Raw genomic sequence first — 23,687 nt, forward strand, 5'->3', positions numbered from 1 at the left:
GCCAGGAAACGGCAAGGACTTTCCAAAGTGCGCGATAGAACGTTTAATTAGGCCAGATATAGAACCGGGTTTCGTTATATCTTATTTCTTTTCTGTTTGCCGCGAAAAACGCCCTGTTATTCGACTTCGAGTCCAGAGGGTAAAGTGTCGCAGCAGCACTTAATATAATCATAACTTTTTATGTATATAATCACTTTCCTGAATAATAAAGATTAACGCAGCTTAACCGACTGAATTGTTATTTTCAGAACCAGATACTGGCGCACAACACGTCTGCGAGGATAATCTGGTCGAATCAGAGTCTGGTGCTCCAGAGCGTGACGAGGAGCAGCGCCGGGAAGTACGTGTGCGCAGCGACGAATGACCTGAACGAAACGCGGAGCGAGCCACTTCATTTTCGCGTGAAATGTGAGTAACGCACGACGAGAAGTTTCAACGATCGCCCTGGCTGGGCGTAGTTTATTTTAATCGAGCCGAGTTAATCGAGGATTTTCCATGGTGCCGCATAACGAGCCCAGTATTCACCGACGCGCCAACCGTGCGATATATACACGGTTGCCATACGTAAGGGGTTCGTGTATTTATTCCGAGGCGGATAGACCGAGGATCTTGGTTCTGGCTGAATATTTCAGGCGTACTTAGTTCTAGCTACATTTTTGATATCCAATTCCCCGGGTTACGCCGAGCGAACCACCGACTGCACTGCGGTCTCGAGGAGCACGAGATTTCTACCCGCGATGTACGAATTGAATATCTCAGATTTAAAAGGGGACTGTGCGAGAATCACTCTTTTTCCGCTGGAAGGGCCCTGCTTGCGATGCTTAACAGTATCGATAGCCAGCAAGTCGACATACTCGACAAGTATCGCTCAATTACTAGGGTGTAGCTATTACACAATTTTTCATGGCGATTATTCGAATAGAATGCGAGGTGATCTGGCCTTCCCTTTGCAATTTCGAAAGTACGAGAGCGCTCACAAACAAGAGTATTTTTTCAGAATTGAAATTCAGTTCAGAAATCATCCACAGCGTCATGGGCTTGGAAAAACACCACTCTTGTCGTCGCTGCCATTTTGAATAACAATCAGCTTTCGAGAAAAAATAAAAATACTGCAAATAATGTATATTCATGTGCCGCGAGTACGAACTTTTCGAACGTGCAATTCCACTGCAATTAATTTTTTTTAAAACCATGAATATTTTACGGGTCCATCCTAGTCCTCGTCCTAACCCCTTCATCCTACGTTCGTGGAGATATAGAATCAGGCTGGAAATCGACTCTGTAAATTGATACATTTCGAAAATAATAACCCCTCGGATGAAACACTTCGCGTAAAATTTAAATACCATAAACTACTCACTGTCCGGAACTACATAGAAATAATATTTTAATCGTCGCGACACTCATAAACAGCCACGACCACTCGAGACACCCATCTAGATTGCTATCAATTCCAGACGTCATTTACTCGCTGGATGCCACTTAGGCGGGTTCTAGTCGAACGTTAACGCGAAATCGTAAAAACAAGAGCGACGAACTGACGCCGGGCGTCGTTGGAGCGCTTCCGACACATCGAATATGGATGCGCCGTGAAAACAACCCTGGCACACGAGCCCGCGGTATTTAACCACGGCTCGTCACGGCCTCGTAAAGGTCGAGGAAACGAGCCAGGATAAGCAGCAATCTCTCGCGGGATTTCTCGAATCGAAGTCAATCTCGTGTCTGGATTTAGTTTCTCGGTTATTACATCGCCGCCCCGCTCCTGGAAATGACATTTGCTTTAGGCTATTCACGTCCATTCAGAAATGAGGTTTCCTTCTGGCGAACGTGGGATTTAAATCAATTCCGATCGAGACTCTAACGAGACTTTCCCAACACCGCAAGTAGAATCGTCACGTCCTGGTCGGACACAGGTTTCGAACGGGCTGAGGATTGAACCGTTCTCGGCGTGGTAGTTTGACTGATTATTGTGGTTTATTTGTTCGACTATGGAGTAAATGATCTTCTTAAATCAATTCTTCGGAATTCAAGTGATAGGGATTCGCATTAGTTTAGCTTTGAACGAACGCTATTACTGATTTTCGACTCTCAGTTTTAAGTAATTTTCAGAACCTACTAGATATTGAAAATACCAATACTTATGAGACTGACTGTATGTCTACCTGAATTTTTTAATTTACAAATTATATCGCAGTCTGTTATCTGTCCTGTACAGTAAGTTCGCTTCAATTTACAAAATTCGATGCACAAAGCGGCATCATAATATTCGCTCAAACAAAAATCACAATAATTGAGAATTACGATACGAATCGGTTTTCAAATTGACAGAAAATTCCAACTTTGACGGGAATGAAACGGTGGGCGGTCAGGAAAAAAAATTCGATGACGCAAGGGGTGGAAAATCATAGGGCACGGGCCAGCTTAAACCGTTCCGCTTCGCGAATGGCCGCTGTCACGGGTGATAATTAAATTTCATACACGCTATTTAAAAGCGCGCATCGCGGTGTCGCGTTCGGCGATTCTCGTCGTTAATTTCGAATTTCAGGCCCTAGGCGAGCGGACGTACGACGAATGTTTACGGTGTCGCGCGTTAATTACAGTGGAAAACGAGCGTGACGGTCGCATTTCCTCGACGGGGTTAATTTTCATGCGAAAAAAAAAAAACGATGCGCGGCCGTTGCCATAAATTCTTTCGCCCGATCGAACCCTGCTTATAGTGCCAGACTTAACGCAAGCCCCCTCTCTTCTGTACAGATCTCCATTGCGATATTTTATATTAATTTCACGTTAAAAGAAACTAAATCATTCGGGTCAAGGAAAAATTCTCAAAATCCTGAACCAGACCGTTTTTTTAATTATATTAGAGAATTAAATTCCTCTCTGAAAAATTCATCGCGAATAGCACGAACATTATGGTGGCTTTGTGCACGTTTCGTCGACCGGTTCATTGTGCGCGTAAACGAAACTTCGCCGAGTGGACGTCTATTTGCGGATCCTCTTATATTTATTTGTCCGGGCGCCTCGGATGGGTACATTTTGCAAATTAATTCCTTCGTGCCTTCGGTGGCGCCGAGTGAGCGTTTTTTTTTTTCGCGTCGACCAATCGAATCGCACAAAAGCTGTTGAACGAGAAAGAACTGTATCGCTCGATGACGCTTTTGTACTCAAAGCTTGACGTCAACTGCCATTTACTGAATTGCGCGCGGTAACTAAATAAAAGGAGTGGCAAACAACACGGGACTTTTGTCAAGGGTGAAAAAGAACAAAAAAAAACAGGGCTACGGGGAGAGGGGGCAATAAGCTAACCGCTATGCGGCATTGATTTTGCGGGAATTCAACTCGAACCCGACGACGATGGGCGAATCCTTTGAAAACGAATGAAAGCGAATTGAACGTTGACAAACGAGCGAAAAACGAGCCTCGTTTCCGTCACTCTTGCTTCGAATGACCATGGCCCATCGCGATAGGGATCCTTCGACGCGGAGGTAGCTCTAAAAAATTGTTCTCGAAGATTGCCTTAACTCGTAAACGAGGCCATATCTTCCGTACCGGGAGGAGGACTCTTTGCTTTCAAGGCACGATTCTGTCTCTTTGCTGCCATGACTCTTTCGTCTCGCCCCTCCAAGACATGATCTCATTTCCCATCGCTGTCTTCTCTTCGTTCCGAATTCGAGCCATCTAAATAAAGACAGTGTTATCCTTTCCCCGAGACCAAGAATAATCAAGTAGCGTACAATAATATAAATATTTTCAAGTCGAAAAACATTTGGAAAATGACAGCGAAGGTACTATGTTTTTTTTAGAAACAATACCCTTTTGAAGGAATACATAAAAAGTATATGTAAAATAATCGTTGGTCCCGTGTAATTCAACGGAGATTTCTGAAAGCGTAGAATTTGAATTAATTCCGTCGCAATGGAGGAAGGAGAGAAATGTTTCAGACAATGGGAGCACGAGGAGGAATGTAGAGTTGGAAACTTTTGACTCGAGAAATTCGAGGGAAAAGAAAGGAAAACGATAGAAATTTGAGAGAAATCCTCGGAGAAAGCGTACCCTCTGTAAAAAGTTTTGTTTCGCGGAAATGCGCGTCCTTTCGATGGTCGTTGTTGTATGGTCGGTTAAATTACTCGGTCGAGCATCGACCCTGTTTCGTCACTCGGCGATATTACTTCCGTGCACGTCCCAGAAACCTTTTATCTTTTTTCGACCCGATCAGATACGTCCATCTATTTATCTCTCTTATACCGCAAAGTGAAAGGGGAGACGAATGCAAGGAGAGATAGCAAAAGCAGATAAATTGGGAGAGATGTATATACATATATCGCCGTGAACGTGGGACGGCAGGTGGAGAATCTTTTTGCATCAGTCGCGAAACGATTTCATCCGAGCAAAAGTCCCCTTGTGATAAAACTGCGAGGCGTGCTCCGAAAATTTTCGAGACGGGAACGCGAATAAACGCCCCCACGTTCTCGAGCATCCTTCAGCCGGAAGAATGTATCATATACGAGTTCCGGTGTAGCGCGATCATTCTCGAATTCTCTTGATGCTGTCATCAAAGTGACGTCTCCACAATTCACGAATCGTATATCTTTTTACGTTGGAAAAGACTAAGATCGGTAAAACTTTGTGTTTCTAAAATTTGGACATGATGCGTGATGGTTCGACTGAAATTGGCTTATTTCGTTCTGTATCTTTAGAACGAGTTATTATTTATGCGACAAATTTCAATTTTAAATGACCAAAAATGGGGATGGAATATTTGGAACATTCTGAAGAAGGTTTATTATAAGACGTCAACATTAATTTTAGTCACCCATCTGATTGGATTCTATAATTGTATATACATACAATTATAAGCACAAGAATAAGTAGAAACATCGGCCATTGGTCAGACGCGCCAGACGAGTGCTCAGTTCAACGCGTACTTTTACAATTTTCAAACTCGGAAACAAGGTCCTGTACCAAAAAGTTCAACTCGACACTTTCGTCTTATTTTTCCATGTAGAATACGTAGGAAATATTCTTAATACACTTGCATGTTCGTATGCGTGAACAACTCTCATCAGACGTCGTCAATGCTTGCATACAGTAGAATAAATAGAAACATCGAGTAATAATCAGACAAGTACCGTGCGTACTTTGGAATTAGTCTTCTCGAGAACAAAGCGGCGTATTGAAAAATGTCACTCTACATTTTCGATTCATTTTTTCATGCAAAATATATAAAATATACAGTCAGTCCCATAAATATTGACTGTATCTACGTACAATTTTTTAAATTCTTACTACAAATAATTGCACGAAATACTAACTCTCAACCCTATGTCGTCCGACTACCCAAAAATTCGATGACTACGCTAAAGTCCTGTAATCCAAACATCACCCTATAGCCTGTCTACTAGCTTGTTACTTTCCCTCCCAAGATCCAAAAAAAAAAAAAAAACAAACGAAAGGATCGATACAGGATCCCATTAACGGATAATCGGTTGTGTTTCAGTCGCACCGGTGTGCAAGGAGGACCGGATCATCGTGGTCGGCGCTTCTAAGGACGAATCGCTGGACATCGCCTGCAGAGTGGAAGCCGATCCGCCGGCGCACAATTTCCGATGGAAATTCAACAACAGCGGTGGGGAGACGCAGGATGTACCGCCTGGGAAATTTTCGGTGGAGAAGTCGAGCGGCGTGAGCGTGCTGAGGTACACGCCGAACAAAGAGCTGGATTACGGCACAGTGTCGTGCTGGGCGGACAATTTCGTCGGTACACAGGCGAGACCGTGTCTCTTCCAGCTGGTACCCGCCGGTGAGTATTTACCAGGATCTCGGTAAACGTCACACCGCGCCTCTCGACGGGTTCGGGCGGCCCGCCTCGAGTTCCACCGAGCGCGGCGGTCAGGAAATCGAGTTAAAATCCTTTCTGCCGGCAGAAACGAGCCTGTTTACGCTGGCGAAACTATGACCTTCCGCGTTACATTTCGACCATCCGTGAGCTTGCAAACACGACACTTTGCGGTCGACAGACCGAGCTTTCCCGCGATCAACCAGTTGGAACGCGACGGAGGGAGGCGCAGGTTAACCCTCCATTGCGTAACATCTCCGATCGGGGATAAAAACGAACCCTCTGCATTTCATCGTGCGTCTCGATCGGGATAGAATTGAGTGTAAAGAGAAATCGATGAAGTAACACCGGTATGAAGGTTACGAAGGGTAAACATTGTATTTGAGACAGTGTTTAAACTGCGACGTGAAATAAGAGCGAGGAGAAGCAATAGAAAGATTTTCAAAAAGATTAAACGAAAGGTAAACATAAAGAAAGGAGCGAGGGAAGAAATGCAAAGGTAGATAATTACTTGATTAACTTCGCTCTTTCTTCCTCTGTTCTCATCCCTCCGAGGATACGCTCTCGCCTCGCGCGAATAGCAATAATAATAATCGTAATCGTAATAATAATAGTACGTTTCCATTACAAGGACCCACAGAGTGGTAACAGAAGAAAAACAAGAGGGAAAGAACCCTCCGCGCGTTGCTCCACTTCGCAGGTCCTTCGTGCGTAAATTATTCAGAGACCGACGCATTTCTGGCACCCTCGAGCACGAAACAAACCACCGAGACTATTAACGCCTCGAATATTTACCCTTTCGAGACCGAGATTCTCCCGTGCCCCCTACAGATCTTTCCAATTAGTCGAAAAGCGATCGTTAATCAACCTCAACGTGTCGCCGCGGAGCAACGACCCTCTCGAGCCCTCGAGTGACTCATGCATTGCCTTTTTTGCTCGAATAGCCATTACTTACGCGTATGTTTATGGAATATGTAAGTTTCGAAACGCCAGGGTGTAGGTTTGCTACTCTGCGCTCTTATCGAAACGTCAGAGTCATTTGTTACGCGAGCAGTGGGAAATTAAGTGTCCTCTATCGAAAATCATTTATTATCTCGATTAGACGAATGCTAGAAATACAAGTTCCACCTATGATCTTTTGTGGATTTGAGTGGATTTGAATTTCATAATGGGTTTTTAAAATAACAATTTTCCCGTACGGATGAATATATAATCGTTCGTGAAGCTCTATTTCTATTTTAAAATTAATTCTGACAAGTTCAACAATCGCGAAATTTGAAGAGGATTCCAAAGCTCATAGTTCTCATTTGCTCGCCGGGACTGATAAACATATTAAATATTAGAAACGTTGCCCGAGGGCCAATATTAGATTCAATGGAAAATATCACATATATTTAACCTTCCTGAAATAACTGCATCGGCAAACATTTCGAACGGCCATATTTACCCCGTATTTTCGATACGGTCACGACATACGCGAGAGCAAATCGAGTTAATTACTGGCTTGATAATTGTTGAATTCGAAACAAATTATCATCGCTACTTTTCGAATTGGTAAATCTCATTCCTACCGTTTCCGTAGCTGCTTCTGTCATCGAATGGGAATTCGACTAAGCTTCTCGTTGTTCCAAAACTATCCAATTCTGGATTAATATCAAATCGAAATAACTATAATCGAGCCTTGCCAGATTCAAATTAAAATATCAATACTGTCCCAGTTTGTTCCGCTGCGAAACATTTTCCAAAAGGCTCCATGATTTCGTCAGAGGAGGCAGACATGCAGGGGAACGAACGCTCAAAATCCTGACAGATATTCTGGAATTATCGCCGCGCGTACAATGCGACGCGACCAATCATCGCGTGGTAAACTCGACGTTAATCCGCGAGCGGATTTTCCGCGGCGCGGGAACACCGCATCGTCTTTTTTCCCCTCGCATGATCGAGAATGACGTTGACGCGACGACCTGCCGAAACCGTGTTGACGTTGACGAATACACACCGGACGTACGCGCTCGCTCCAATCGACGCGTTCCCCGCCTTTGGGGGTCGTTTTCGTCTCGCTGGCTCGCCCCCTCATTCGCTCCACGTCTGCTTTTTTCCCCTGACGAATAATAAATTAACCAGCGAACAAAAGGTGCTAAATTCGAGGCAAAATTCTATCTGCATAGACGGTTCAGCGCGTGACGAGTGGAGAAAGCAGTGGTTGCAACTCTCGTCTTCTGCTACGAAGATCATAGTGCCATATTTGGGTTAAAAATTGAGCACTCGACGCCTTTTGGTCTAAGAATTAAATACTCGAGACGTTCGACTCTCTAAATATCTAAAACACTCTACGAGTTGGATAACCTAGCATTACAAATACATACCTTCTGATTGACCCTAAGCATTCAACACACGAGACGCTTCTAATTCAAAAAGTAAAACACACAAAGCGTTCGACTATCCCAGACTTGGATATCCCAGCTATCGGAACCATTCCAAATAACAATGCTTTCCAATTCATTCCTGGAACGCGAAACCATAGCAGCGACTTATGGCACATCGCTCGTCGCAGCGTTCCCGATTCTCTGCGGCAACATAAAGCTGGGAGTAAAATCGAGGGTATTGGGTTGGTCGTTCGTCGATTCAGTCGTCGACGTCGCAAACGAAAGCATCGCGGCGAGTCTCTTTCGTCCGCAGCGACCCGAAAAGCGACTCTTGACGGAACGAAATTTTATTTTCAAGTCTGTCGTTATCGATATCGAGTATTGCGTCGGCGGTAAAGCGTATTCGGAAGCTGCGACGAGAGGAGGTCACGACTGTGACGGCGCGTTCGAAAACAGTTAAAGGGGTCTCCTAAGGGAAGAACTCGTGAAATAGAAACCCGTCCGAAGGTCTCGTTCCGAAGCCAAGGATAGACAAAATTTTAAATCCGATGCATTTATAGCTTGACTCTTTTTAAGATGAATTTTTCAGCTAGAAGAAAATGCACAAATCGATTTTTCCAGTATCCTCGAACGCTCTTTTGAGTCAATGAGGATCTCGAATTTATTTTTGGGGTGGATCGCGGAATGTGGAGGTGGGTCGAATTGTTTAGGATTAAATAGAAGAACACGAAGCAGTGTTCATTAAATAGCAGAGTCCAGACAGCTGAAAACAGCCTCGTGAAAAATGCAGCGGCCGCTGTTTGACGTTTCCATTTTTCATGCCGGCCATTGGAATATGTTGAAAAGAAGGAGGCCAGTTTATCGAGAACAGAATTTTCAATCGACGTCGAACAAAAAAGCCCTACCACAGCCGCCAAGGAACCGCGTACATATATTACGCGCTGGATGAAAATAAATTGAACGACGTCGGGGGCGTGTGGGGTACGGGGGATGAAACCGTTGGAAAATTCAATATATCTTTTCGAGTAACCGAGAGGTTCGAACGCTGAGCGGGTCGGCGATTAACGCGAGAGGAACCCGTGGAAAAAGCACCCTGTGTAAATACGCAGGATTGTATTTAGGAATCCTGGCACCCTAGGACAATGGTAGACAAAAATAGGAAAGGATAGATTGATATTAAAAATGACATTATTGGTTTGTCCGGAAAGTCCATGTCGAGTTTTGGTAGGTGATACAGATCTGAATATATCGGAATGGTTGAAGACAAATAAAATGTGTACATCCCTTTAAAAGGTGGAAAGCTTGTGAAACAAAATGGTACCTATGTATTCAATAGATATAAATATCAAAATTCAAATGTGCCTTTAAATTTTTCTTAAAAATTGGCACGAAATTTCTGAACAAGAATATTTTGCAACCGGTGTATGAAACGTTAAAGTAGTTAAGATGGTATTCAAAGACCAACGACGGAGGAGATATAATATGCAACCTCAGGACGAGATACAATATCCTGCGACTTTAATTCTCCTTTTTATTCGACAAATAACGAGTAAAACCTTGCCTACCCGTTATTCTCGGAATCTCGGCAATCTCTGGCCGCAAGGTGGCCTCTCCGGCCTCGCCACGGTCCTGTAAATGGTTTCCAGGAGAGGAGAAACAAAGAAGCCATAGAAGGATGAGGGACGCGAAATGAAATAAAAGCGGGGGACCGAGGGATACGCTTTCCCCCCGCTGCGCCGACGGAAAAGGCGAACAATATTTATTTTCTCCTCGCCGCTTGGTGCCGCACGATAGCTTCGCTGTCTGTTTAAAGAAAAGGAAATTATATTTCGAGCCAGTCAGGAGGGCGAAAAGAAAAAGTGGAAGGAAAAGAAAAATAGCGTCGAGAGACGTGGCAGGGACGCCCGGGCGTCGTGGAATCCGGCGTCGAATCACGACTGCGACGCCGAGCTTTGACTGGCGGTAGAGAAAAAGGAATTTTCGTAGAACGCAAACTGCATCAGCGCTGGGTCCGAGACGAGGGGGAGGGCGAGGATCGGGCGGAGGGCGAGCGAAAAGAAGAAAAAGATCCTGGGACATCTCTGTGACCATTACTATCCCGGTACACTAAATCCTTGCCACTCGTAGACGCGCAAACATTTTTCAACGGGGGCCCAGGCCGAGCGTGATTCCCAGAGAACTCCCTCGCGCGCTTTCAGCCAACCTGTGGAGCGTCCGAGCCAAAGTATCCGGGAGATATTACTGAACAAAGGACGACAAACGAGCCTGCGCGATAACAAGGAGGAAAGAAGAAATCGTGAACAGCCTGGAGATTTCTTACCGACCGATCTATCGCCCCTGGCCGAATTAAGCATTCGAGGATTAAGGGTAACCTCGATTCCTTTATAATTTTGTTTTTTAATATATTCAATATATAGGGAGTAAATATTATCATAGACAAGTTCATAATCTGCTCAAAAGGCTTCCTGTGTAATCATACACATAATAGCAATATCCACAATCCCTCTCCCTCCTTCTCCTACCATAACCGCAATACAAAATAGCGAATACGCCACGGAATACGCAGGACCCCCACCGCGTACTTAACAGCTTCTATGCGTTCAAGCCCAGAAAAAAGAATGCTAAGCGAGTTAAAACACTTTGAATGCTCGCCAACGTACAAGATTGAACAGTTCCTACAAAGTCCACACAAAGCAACCGTAAACAACGATTCCATTGTTCTATTATTGCCCTAACATAATTCGCCGTTGCTTTGTCGTAAGAGCGGCAAACAGAGTTGATCGCCCAGCGGGCAACCAGCTTTCGGCGCGGCATTCGACGACAAAGAACAAACGCGGGAAATGATTTTCGTAGTTCGTTTGATTCGTCGGTCGTCCAGAGGCCGGCTAAAGCCATGATAATAATCGTTAGAAGGCGAGCGTCTGGACGCGCAGGTTCTGCGTGAGACGAGGCGCTTTTCCTCTTGCACAGCTCGCGAACGTTCGCCTCCAGCGCAGGGATTACGCACAAAGTAACCGTGGAATATTGCGGAGCGAAAGGGGCGAGCAACCGGCGGCGGTCGGGCCCTGTTCGTATACAATCGTAACGTTCTAAAGAGCCAGCCAAGACTGAAATCCTTTACGAAGCAATTTCACGCGCCGAGTCGTTTTAATATTCGGGAACTTCCGGAGCGTCAACTTTTTCCTCGCGGCGAAACAGCTCCGGGAGTCCTCGAAACTGCACGGATCGATCCCTGCGACCACCATTAGATTTCGTAAACCCTGGGTCCTTTTGGGTATTTTATCCCTTTGCACTACGAATTGTCTGATTTCAGTACTGGTACGCCTTGGCTTTTGTAATAAACTTTGAGGCCTCTAGAGGGTTGTGCGCAGATGTCGTAAATAAATTTAAATAGGCTTCTTCGGTCGTCACACTTTAGATTGAGAAAAGAGACTGAATTTTAACGTGCGTCAAGTTCTAGAGATCTCTTGAAGCTAAGAGTTGAAACAATCGATGACCCTGCTTATATACGCGAAAGCAATTCTACTCTTTTCACCTCCTCTGTTTATAACACGTCGCAGTAACTAAAACATAGTACCAAAGTTGAAGCTAATCCTCTATACTCTGGCAAAAGTTGTCGAGGTCGTCGAGGTTATCGAGGTCGTTTTAATGGCTGATCAAAAGAAGAATTTTAAACGACGTCTGCGAATTACGTGGCTACCGTTTAATCGTGGTTGACGTTTTCTCGTTTCCAGGAAAGCCATTTCCGGTACGTAACTGCACGCTCGCGAACCAGACTTACACCAGCGTCGAGGTAAAATGCGTGGCTGGCTACGACGGCGGGCTTCCGCAAAAATTCATCCTGGAGGTGTACCACGGGGACGTGGACTTCCTGTCGAGCAGCCAGCCGCTCTACAACGTTTCGAACACCGACGAGCCGAGTTTCTCCCTGGCGGGGCTGGAGGCGTCGGTGGAGGCGGGCGTCCACGTAGCGGTTTACGCCATGAACGCCAAGGGTCGGAGTCAGCCAGTCATCCTCAGCGAGGTCACTTACCGCGACGCTGAGAAACGAACAGGTGAGTCTATTATTATTATTTTTCTCCAAGACTCGTCAGCCCGACATTACTACGACGAAACTTCGTAGATATTGCATTATTCTTTACTCGAACTCGAAACTAAACTCCCGAGTACTAAGCTGCTGACCTTTTTGGAATATTTACTATAATTCAACATTTTATTCTACTACAAAAATAAATGTACTGAGAATATGTGCACAATGAACACGTATATCTGTCGCTGCAGAATAACGAAAAAGTTTAGGATATGGTCTGCTCTCCAAGTGCCAAACGAATCGATAGGTTTGATGATCCCACTCACTTACTACTATTAACCATAAATCAAGATCGCTAATTGCTCTCCCAACTAACCCAGACCTAATTCAAAAATACGAATCTATGCTCGTACAATCTACTCATTAAACGAATCGATAAGTTTGATGATCCCACTCACTTACTACTATTAACCATAAATCAGGATCGCTAATTGCTTTCCCACCGCAATCATCAATCGCCCCTATGATTAATCACGACGATCACAATCGTCGCGCATTAATCAAATCACAAGATCACGCATGCCTAACGCTTCTCCGCGAAAAATGGCGGTCGAGCGGCTCGTAACCGGGGAAAGATTCTACTCTTGAAGCGACGTCCCTCTAATTGCTCGCAAGCACAGGTATTTATACCGGCCCCAGGAAAAATGTTGTTCCAGCGAGGAACAGCTGAACGTCGCGGCAGATAAGCAGCGCGAAAGGGAAAGGTCGGTGCGACAGAATGAAAAATCGCCCGTCAGACTGAAGCGTTAATCGAACAAGGAACGCGTTCGAGGAGAAACGGAACGCGTTAGGTTGACCCTGATCGATATAGTGACCGGAGCCACCGATTGCTGGCAGATTAACAAAGGTTCGGAGGGACCCAACGGGCAAGGTCGGTGGCTACGACCAGGTTCCTGCGGGTTCCTCGGCTTCGAAACGGATGGTAGCTGTTCCCGTGTGGGTGGTGTCAACGACCGGGCTGGTAAGCAAGACGGATCGCCACCCCCGAGACAACACACCGAGACGAATGCACCACACCCATTACGCGTATGTGTATGTCACGCTACTTAGGCTGCCCACCTCCAGGAAACCCATGTGCGTACACGATCGCGTTTCAAAGGAATGCGACTATCGCGCAGGAATTTGGAAACAGCCATACCTGTGCTAACTAACTCGGAACGCTTTTACTATTGACGTTTCACCACGTCGACTGCCAGACGAATATTCTTGTAAAATACTTGTTAAATATTATTTAGACTATTGGAGACTACGAATCAAACATCGATCGTGGTATTCGTTGTTGTAACTTCATCGTTGTAACGTCAAAATTCATGAATTTTATTTAAGCTTATTTCCTTTGATGCCTAACTTTGAAAATTCGTTTTTTTTTTTTTAGTTTTTCAGTGAAAACCACTGTCACCCATATGTGGTGATCAACGTTTTAAATGACACCATACTATCCAATGAACGTGAGTAGATCGGTGTTCTTTTTACCAGGTTTGTAAATTATTTTCTACCGAGCTGCCAAGCAGTTTTTCAACTTTTTACGGAGTCACTTTTCTGGGTTGTGCCACTTTGGAGAATATGTTAGACTCGACACATTTTGAGGATGTTTTGAAGGCTGGTGGTTTATGGTTGGGTCAAGGACTGAGTAATGGCCCTTCTGATATACGCCCCGCATTCTCGCGAGCCTAGACGATGCCTGTTGTAGTTAGATAAATTTTGTGTACCAGGAGTACCTGCTTTGAAAATATAGTCAGTTCCATAAATACCCTCTGTGCTTATTGAAGGAATTTGTCTAAATTAAATGATAGGCTTGATGTTTCCAAATCAATTTTTCATTATATACATACAAGTGAAAAGTTTATCCATGTCCAAACTTATTGTTTAATTTAGACAAATTTCTTCATCAGGTACAAAGGGTACGAATATTTATGGAACTGACTGTACAAAAGATGATACGACATCTTACTAACAAACATGTAGCCTCGCTCCTACAAAATCCGTCTATATAAGGATGCTCTTTAGCAAGAGTTTCCAAATTTCCAACCGATCCAGTACCTTGCATTTTCTAGCGAGGACCCTGGAAAAGTGGTAAAGAACGGTTGATACAGCGAAAAAATGCTGAACGGTGACAGTCACGGACAGGCCGGGAGGGTCGCGTTGTAAAAACGTAAAAGATTTGTCGCGGGTTCGGCGGGCAGTGTGTCACTGGGCGACGTCGTGTGTACACGCGTGATCGTAAATATCAGCGCCGGCGTGGAGTTTACAACGAGGTAAAACGGAGGGCACCAAATCAATTGTCAGTAAAGTGATTTACGGTCGTGGCGGCGTCTATCAATTTGCGAGCGGGAGATGCGAGCGAGCGTGGAACGCGCGGGTACATCGGCCTGGGCTCGCCTCGCGCGAGCTACCAGCCGCCACGACTCCTCGTACATCAACTTCCCGACGTTCAAGAACAAACGACCATTACTTACCCCCCTCCACTCGCTCCGTCTCACTTTCTCTTCTGGTATCCATCCACCTCTCCAGACTGCATTTGATTATCTTTCGATTCGAGGCTCAAGAGAGACAGAGACAGACAGACAGACAGACAGAGAGAGAGAGAGAGAGAGAGAGAGAGAGAGAGAGAGAGAGAGAGAGCGAGAGAGAGATGGGAGGCAGAGTCACGGCTACTCGCCATTAAAACTCTCCTCGTTGGAACTCGATCGCTAAAACGACCGGTTCCCTAATGAACGGACCGAAAGTCGATTAGCGCGTAATTAGGACATTAGCTTGGAAACTTGCGGCATTTAAATACCCTGGCCTCCTCGATCTTCCGCGTTCTTTCGTTGCCTTTCCGTTTCGCGTTTACAGAGTAACGTCTGACGAGCTCGGTGCTCGGTACTTCGAGGGGAAGGGAGGGAAAGTTATGGTATTACCGGACTTTCGGACGAAATCTGAATCGAGGAAGCGACCTGACGAGCCAAGATGGCGTTGGAGAAGCGGCGCTAGTGTCGCACACTTCATAACCTCCAGCCCTTTCTTTCTCAGAGGAGCACGAGACGTGGATGCGATTGAAAACGGGTTGAAGTCTCTGAATGATTCCGCCCGAAGAGTGATGACGCGAATCGCATCCACTCGCGAGGAACTCTCGACGCGATACTCGTGTCACCCTTTCGTTCGAGTTTCAACCCCTTTCACCCACGCGTTGGATGAATTTTTTTCCGTTCGCCCATGCAGGGCAACGAGCATCGAATTAAGGAAAGCAATTACAGATAATGGTCCCTACGGCGCCCGCTACCGGAACCGTGTGGAAGTCGGAGAGGAAAGGAGGAATGGAATGGGCGAAAGAGAAGGGAATAAGGAAGAGACCGAGGGAAAAGAAAGCGAGGAACCCATCCACGAAAGATACGAATGTACAGGGTGGTCATTAAGCGACTACACCCTCTCTCTCTGCCCCTCTTGCAAGCTTTCTCCCCCTCCTGCTCGTTCGCTCGTCTTTTTGGACATTAAGCCGTTTCGCGTGCGGTAATTTTCCCGAGGTCATTTTTGCCGCTCTTCTTGCTTCGTCGTTAACTTCACTTAGCTCTGTTTACCCCTCCTCCCATTTCTGCGTTGTCATTTTTATTTATCTCTCTCGCTCGGTTCCTTCTTCGTTGGGGATTTCTCCTGTCCTTCCTTCCTCTCGCTCTCGTCAGACGTCGCCGAAACTTCCCCAGGCTTTTTCGCCTGACTGTTTTCTCTTTACAACATTCCCCCTTGTCAACCTATTTCATCGTCGACCGACCGAACACAGCTTCTTCCCCTGCGTCGAGCATGATTCGCGGTGGCCTCTACGCCGATCCACCCCCTCTCGTCTGTCGCGCCGAACCTCTCAATCCGAACCCTTTCGAAAGGTGGATCACTCCAACGCTTACGTCGCTAAGACTAAACTTGTAATAAAGTGTCGTTACTATTTATTTTTTTAAGATCTGATGCTACCCTTTTAACTAGGAGCTTCTGCGCGAACCACCCTGTCTTTTACCTCACTCTGCAGAAGTGGATGAGACATTTACGATTTTCTAAAATGTCAACCCTGCTTTTTCCTTCTCGAAGAATGCGCGGAGCATTTTATCGCGCAGAAACGTGACGGTCAAATTGAATTTCGCGTCTCCGACGCGACGGGTGGGTGTTAAACAAGAGCGTCGCGTGTTGTCGCGGTTAACATAAAGCGACGACAGTTCGTTTACAGCGTCCGCGCGTGCTGCCTCGCGTGTTTACGCGTGTCGTTAACGCAATCGAGGCTTCCAATGGTCAACGTCGGCGTAATTCATCTCGCGTTGACGTCGATAGCGTTTCTCCTGCGTTGTGTCAATTCTCCCTCTAACACCACAGGAAATTGCACAACTGTTTCAAGAAGCTAGCAATTGTACAAACGTTAAAAAATTAAATTTGCAGAGGAACAATCTTAAAGCCAGAAAAGAAGAAATTTCAAACCCTCTCCTAAAAAGCTTCAAATCGGAAACTTCGACTTCAACAACCTGTACTGTTTAAGGAAGCCGAGAATCAGCAAAATAAAGACTTAAACACCCTCTAATTTCACATGGACTACATACTCAGGTTTCGCTAAATTTCTCAACTTGGAAACGTCTGGTACGAGGACCGTAATGTCGACGAAAATGATTATGAATCGCGCAGACGATTGCGGAGGTAACGAAGGCTAGAGTAACTTCCCTTGTCAAGCCTCGATCGGTAGCAATTTCGTGAAAGGAAAGACCTAGGTCGGGAGAGCCTGGCGGATACATCAGGCGTCCTGATTGGCGAGTACGTGCCTGAACAGCAAATCCAGATTCATCCTGCTATCTCGCCAGGTGACCTGAGATCTTAACACGCGGTACACGGCACTGGCGATCGATGGATCCCTGAAACGATTCGTAACCATAACTGTAACTCGTCCTGAACACGATACTACGGCATTTTCTTCGTTTCGATTCGATGGGATTGAGGAAACCAGGGCGCGTGCTTTTCTTACCAAAACTTTTTGGTACTTGCTTGTTACCCCGAAGAAATTAACATATCGCAATAAAAAATACATGTTTCCTCTGTATACTGTCATTCATTTGGTAATGTCAAAGCTATCATTTAATTTAGTCAAACTTCTTCAAGAGACATAGAGTATACTAATAGATACGCAAAGTTTGGAGAAGCTATCATGAGGAGTATTCGAATAAAAAAATTCACAAAGGAACGTGGTCGGTTTTCTCGGGAGGAAATCTCCTTAATGCGTTTAACCGTGATTAAATTTTCACTTTGGAACAGGAGTCGTTCCCATTGCTTTGTCGTGCAATTTATGCAACGCGACGAGAGCCTCCCTATCACTGGTCCCTCGATAAAATGGTTACTGCGAGCTCTCTGTAATCGAACAACGAGCTGGTTATTAATTTTTTCACGATAATCGTTTCAACGAGGAAAGACGCCCTTTGGGGCGCCTGTGTCCCGCTTTAAATTCCATTAAAGCAACACGTACCTCGGCGCTGTCGGAGGGAAAACGATTATTATCGCCATACAAGTCACCGTTAAGTCCTTAAGAAATATCCTCTGACGGCGAGTAATATATTCCTGAGTGGAGTTTATATCAAGCGCTGCTGAATTATCCGGCAATTCCGCTGGTAACCGTGGAAATTCCTCAAACGGTTTGCCCACCGGCACCGTCACCGCCATTCGTAACAGGTAATGTTGCCGGAAGTATCATATAACGACCCATTCTCGAGTTCTAAGCCCGTCCCTAAATACTGTTCGCAATTAAACGCAAGCCACCGGTCGCAGCCACGCGACCGCCTTTGAATAGAAATCTTTCAATGCTCTCAGCGTAATTCCCTTGGACCTCTCCATCCGATTATGCTGAATTTTAAATATCGTACGGTCCAGACGAAATTAGACGCCGGATTTAAGTCGTCGATCGTTTTGCTGGACTTGAAATTATTTCAGGGACACGGTCAACTTTTACAATCTGTTACGCTCTACGAGTAGCAGCTAAACAAACTTTTATCTGACAATCCAAAGCACAAAGTCCGACTATACTCTATGCTCTACTTTATTTCTGAACTTTGCGTTTCGAACAACGATAGTAAAATGTCTGAGAGCCTCCACGGCGCAGCGAGCAGATCGAATCCGACGTTATCTGAAAACGACCCGTTTCGGAGCGGGGTGAAACGGTTAGGGTAATTCGATGGATCGTGGAGTCCCCGGGAATTAACTCCTGTCGCGTCGTCGGGGACGGAGAAAGCATAATTCGAATATCCGGCGGCAGTGGCGTAAGAGGACAGGCACGGATACCAGGGGGCTGGGAATAATTTTCGGCGAAACCGATGGCCCGCGGCCATTCGAATTAAAGCGGAATCGAGTGGCGAGAGTCGAGGGAGACCGGCGCAGAGTTGGACATAAAGGGTTCTACGGACGCTGGTGGCATTCCTGCAGGATCAGAGGATAATCGAGATTAGGGCCGGAGCCTTAAACATCTCGAGCCTCTGACGATCGACCAATCTCCCCGATAAGCGTTTATTATGGTCGAGATCCGCAAGATTCGCGAGCGAACCCCTTACCCCTTCAGTTATACTTTATTTATTATTATCAAGGGGCCAAATTTCAAAAATCGATACACACAACGACTAACCCTTTCAGACCTGAATCTTTTTACTCGTAGTAACGTAATTTAATTTCTAGGGTTAACTTGGACTGAAATTAGTATGGAAAAAATCAAAAAAAAAATCCTAATAGTGTAGTTTTCGAGGAAAACTGATCTTTCTTCGTGTGCACAAATAAGGATATTCACCCTAAACTTGCTGAAGAACATTCGATCGATAGAGCATGGGAAATGATTAGAGAACCACGCGGACAGTTTCTTCTTAGGAAGGAGCTTCCTCCGGTTCTATTTTTCAATCAATTGCCGGTTATTAGCAGATTACGACGGGCTTCTTTTCTTGATCGAGGAGGAAACGGGGCACAGTTTGCGATCGTATACCTTCTTCTAAGCCTCGACAATGTCTCGTAAAAGTTGCAATGGAAGTTTAATCGAGTTCCACGCGAAGAAACGTCTGGCGGCGAGGGTACTAAAGATAAACCGGTCCTTATACCGTCGATCCTCGGGGATGGTCTAACGGGATTCCCAGGGAGAGCCAACCCAAGGAGATCGCGTATCCCAGCGGGGCTCCCGAACTCGGAGTTCATCGAAGTTTAGATCGCTAATCGGTCTTAACGCGGAAGGTCATGAAGATCCTTCTCTTCTTCTTGCAGTCGAGAAAAAATATCCCTCGGTCAGACAGTGATCTACGAAAACGCTTCTCAAGTGTTTTCCTCCTTTTTCCTGCCGAGGGATCGGTAATAAAAATCGCGAGATCGCTCGCTCTGTCCCTGAAGTATCTTTTCGATTCCGAGATATATATTTGTTCGTAGAAATTTCAAAAATATTTCAATAGTTGCACGACTCGAGAGGACTACAGTTTTCGTTTCCTCATCGATCATGGCCTTCTTCTCCGTTTCTTGGCAGAGTCGAGGCAAACGTCTCCCTAATCCATGGTCATCCGGCAAATGGCAGAATTTACCAGCAGGTAGACGAAAGGGGAAGTCATTCTCGGGGAAGCGTGCACCGTAGGGGTAAATCCGGTCGGTAAGACGGAAATTCGGTGTCACGTGGTCGACTAAGTCACCAAAAAGCCCGGTTTAGCCCGAGCCAGATCTAACTTCAGCTAGGTCGGATTAATTCGAACGTAAGGCTAACCCCGAATCGATGTTACACTGTCCGTCCCACGGCTAAGACGACTTACGTTCCGGCAGCCGTTTTCAATTAATGAAACGCTCACGCGAAAAGGTCTCTTTTCGTCTCCGTGACCGATCGCTTTCGCCCAGGATTAAGGAACTCGACGCGTCCGACGACGGGACTCTGACAATTACATCCTTTCCTCGAAGATATTAAATAAAAGTAGTCCCCGAAGGACACGCGTCCTCGCCAGTATTAACTTGCAAGCCATTCGGCTGATCTCGCGTATGGTATTGTTCGGGTTTACAGTCTGGTCGAGCAGTTTCGCCAGCATGAAGACTGAATGGAATACTCCATTGCGTCCGAAGGAGACTACAAAATATTGGTGTAATGGTAGAAAGTACTTAGAAATTTTTAAAACGTATTAATTAAGTATCAAATATTCTTCAGTTGGTATTAAAAGAATTTCAGAGAAAAAAATGTCGAGCAATTAAACGCGAGGTAAAATCCTTCTGAAAGAGAAGGACTTCCCCTTATTTAGATGATGATTTGGGTGATCCCTGGCAGTAACGGTAGATCATGATCGAGGTGGATGTAACGAATCCCCCTCGGCTGGAACGTCGATTCTCGAGTGGTCTGCGTTTCACCTCGAAGGTTGATCCCTTTTACGAGGTACGCGATTCTCCGGATGCTAATACGGGACGGTCAAGTAGCGACGTCGATGGTGGTTTGGTATCCTCTTAATTGCAATCAGCCGGAACAGTCTCGAGAGTTCGTCACTGATTGCTGTTCCTCTCTCTCGCTCCCTCCGAACGTCCACCTCCCTGTCCGCATATGTACACACGAGAGATGGTACGCTCGCGCGCAACAATAGAGGCCCCATGTGTACGTAGGTGAAATCGAGGAGCAATTACCGACGCAATCTCGCGACCTAAAGAGGATTAGCCCGCAGAGAGAAAACGGGAGGGAGGAGGATCTTGTGCATGATAAATAATTATCGAAGGGGAATTGACATTTTTATCGTTGGGTGGTCCACGATTATCCTTGTTGGGGATTTATTGGAATCCTTTCCAATGAAGAAAGACCAGTTCAAAATTAAATTGCATTAGTGCGAGGAGAAAAAATTATTCGGGTCTGAAAGGGTTAATTGCCACTCGTTGAACAAACACCCACTGTTTAACTTAGGAAGAGGATCCATCTATCGGCCGAGACAGAGAGCCCGTCATGATCCGCTAATAACCAGCAATTGATTGAAAAATAGCGACCGCAAAAGCTTCCTTCCTCGTGGGTAGCAGGAAAGGATGAGAAACTATCCGCGTGATTTAGGTGAATACCGGGCGTCCCGAAACGTGCCGTGCGAAATATATTTCCCCGTTGTTCCAAGAGGAAGGGCTTCTCGGTGCAACTTTAACGAGAAGGCGTCGGCGCTTTCTAAGAATATACGATCGAGAACGACGATGACGGCGTTCTGAAGTAAATCGCGGTAATTAATTGGGAAATTATCGTCGCGACCTAACTGCCTGCCACGGATCGGAAGGAAACGTTAGGATCGATCGAGGAACGTTGTACAGATCTCTCGGAACAATATTGATAAGTCAGAAACGTGGGGTTCGATCTTTTCGTTAACACGTCTGACCATTGCTGGGCATTTCTACTTGCTGTGGTATTCCTGAGCCTCTTGAATTCATTGGCTCTCTTGAATCACTATTTCCGATGATTATCTTGTCGTTACTCCTGTCCTCGCTTTTTAAAATCATTCCACATCCTCTGTAGATATTGTTACAGGTCAATAAATCTACCCATCCACTCACCTCCGCGATTAAAGCTCTCTTGACTCGCTCGCGTGGTTCGGTGTTTTTACGAAACCTTTTACGCCCATCCCGAGGACTTTCCTGTCACTCACGCGCGCTCATATATTCCCTCGACGCTTCTCGAGACTCTCTAGATCCTGTACGATCCATCCGTGGATCCTTCCGCGGCATCTGGAGACGATAGGACGCAAGGCGTTGTCGATAAAACGGAAGAATCCTCCTAACAGTGTTACGGTAAATCTAACAATCACGTTTCTGCCCTTTTTACTTAGAGTAGAAATCCTATCCATCAAAATTTGTTCCGTATCCCCTACACTCTTCCTCGTATTTTGAAGCACTCTGAATCCAAAAGTACTATGATTGTATACATAGAGTTCTATAATTCCAGCAGAGTACTCTAAAGAAAAATCTCTGCAACAAGCTTTCCAATCGTTTCATTCGCCTGTCCATAATTTTTTCAAGTTGCACTTCAGTTTCCCTCGATCGCTTTTTGAAGGTTCTGCGACTAGCCAAGCGAGAATTTATGGGCCAGCTTCCTGTAACACGCGTAAAGAGAGACGTCAAGTGGAATACTAGCGCGCGTGGCGTTGAACGGTCTTTAGGTTATGGACCAGGCTAGAACAGCGCGAGTGTTCAAGGTGGCTGATTAAATCCTGGACTTTATGAGCATTACGCGTCCAGGGCTGAAATACCTTGCCGTGTATAAGTACACGCGCACACTCGCCCGACCGCAATCTATTTACATGCATAAATACGCCTGTATTATGCATGACACGTATACGGAACGGATAGTTGCGCGGGAGCCCCAGTAACATTGTTCCAAAATGACCATTTTTGGTACTCGTGGGAAATTACGAATTTTTACATAACGTGCATCTGCAAGGTAAACGCGACAATGGCGAACTGGGCTCGTTCGAAACTACAATTCCAAAAGGTTAAATAAAAAATCTTGATTTCAAACTGCCTTTTGATTCTGTGAATTTAATGTTAAATAATCGACTACTGAAGCAATCGCTTCACATTCTAAAAAATCGGGAAACAATTGTTCAATCGAAGTGTTACGCAAGAACCGTTCTCTCCCAACGAGTACCAAAACTGGCCATTTACGAGCATCCTCCCCCCCTCGACCCGAGCCATTCCATCGAACGTCGCTGTGTTCGGCGAAGTTTCTAAAAACTTTCGTTCGGGAAGGAACTTGAAGTCGTCGACAAAGTCACCAGGAAACGACGATCTTCGGAACAAGTTGATCCAGGACTCCGTGGAACTTTTAACAAGCTGGCGTATTCTGATTCGTTCACATGCTCCGGAGGTTCGTGCATCACGAATGACACGTGCGCGAGGGAAACGCCGAGAAATTAAGAATTAAACACGTTCGCCCACGGTGTACGCTAACGAGCGCGCACGTGGCCCGTGGCCCACTTAAGCTGCCGTGCAGTGGAGCACAGCTGGCCAACTCGCACTGGAAGAAAACAGTTTTGTTAATTATCCGACGAAAGCAGCAGGCCTGGTCCCACGCTCGGCCGCTATCGACTAAAACGTCACGCGCGGGAATTAACCCAAAAGATTCCTCGCTTTTCCGAGGAAATCGTATCTGCGAAGAAATACATCCCTTTTATACCCATTCTGGTGTAAAACATCGTTTGAAATACTCGCGATGAGATAGAAGATTCTATCGATAGTATAAGACGTTTTGTCGGTAAGAATTGACAATGCAGAGCTCTGATTGACCGAAGATTTTATCAACAGAGTGCCTACACTATCGGTAGAATGACCTGCTTTATCAACGGACTGCCTACACTGCCAAGAGAGTGACCTATTTTATCAACTGACTGCCTACACTATCAATAGAGTCTACACTGCCAACAGAGTAACCAGCTTTATCAACCAG

At 45.6% G+C, this 23,687-nt stretch overlaps 1 protein-coding gene across 5 annotated transcripts in view; it reads left to right on the plus strand.

The window, feature by feature from the left end:
- The window catches only part of LOC128893980 (nephrin-like), a 348,887-nt gene that overhangs the window by 318,675 nt on the left and 6,525 nt on the right, over positions 1–23,687 (plus strand). For all 5 annotated transcript variants that reach the window (XM_054155333.1, XM_054155335.1, XM_054155334.1 and 2 more), the window contains 3 exons: positions 249–408; positions 5,498–5,800; positions 11,937–12,257. In XM_054155333.1, coding sequence (XP_054011308.1) covers positions 249–408; positions 5,498–5,800; positions 11,937–12,257 — 784 coding nt within the window. The remainder of the gene's footprint in view (positions 1–248; positions 409–5,497; positions 5,801–11,936; positions 12,258–23,687) is intronic.

This window comes from Hylaeus anthracinus, unplaced genomic scaffold (genome assembly GCF_026225885.1).
Source record: "Hylaeus anthracinus isolate JK02 unplaced genomic scaffold, UHH_iyHylAnth1.0_haploid 3, whole genome shotgun sequence".
NCBI classification, from domain to species: Eukaryota; Metazoa; Arthropoda; class Insecta; order Hymenoptera; family Colletidae; genus Hylaeus; species Hylaeus anthracinus.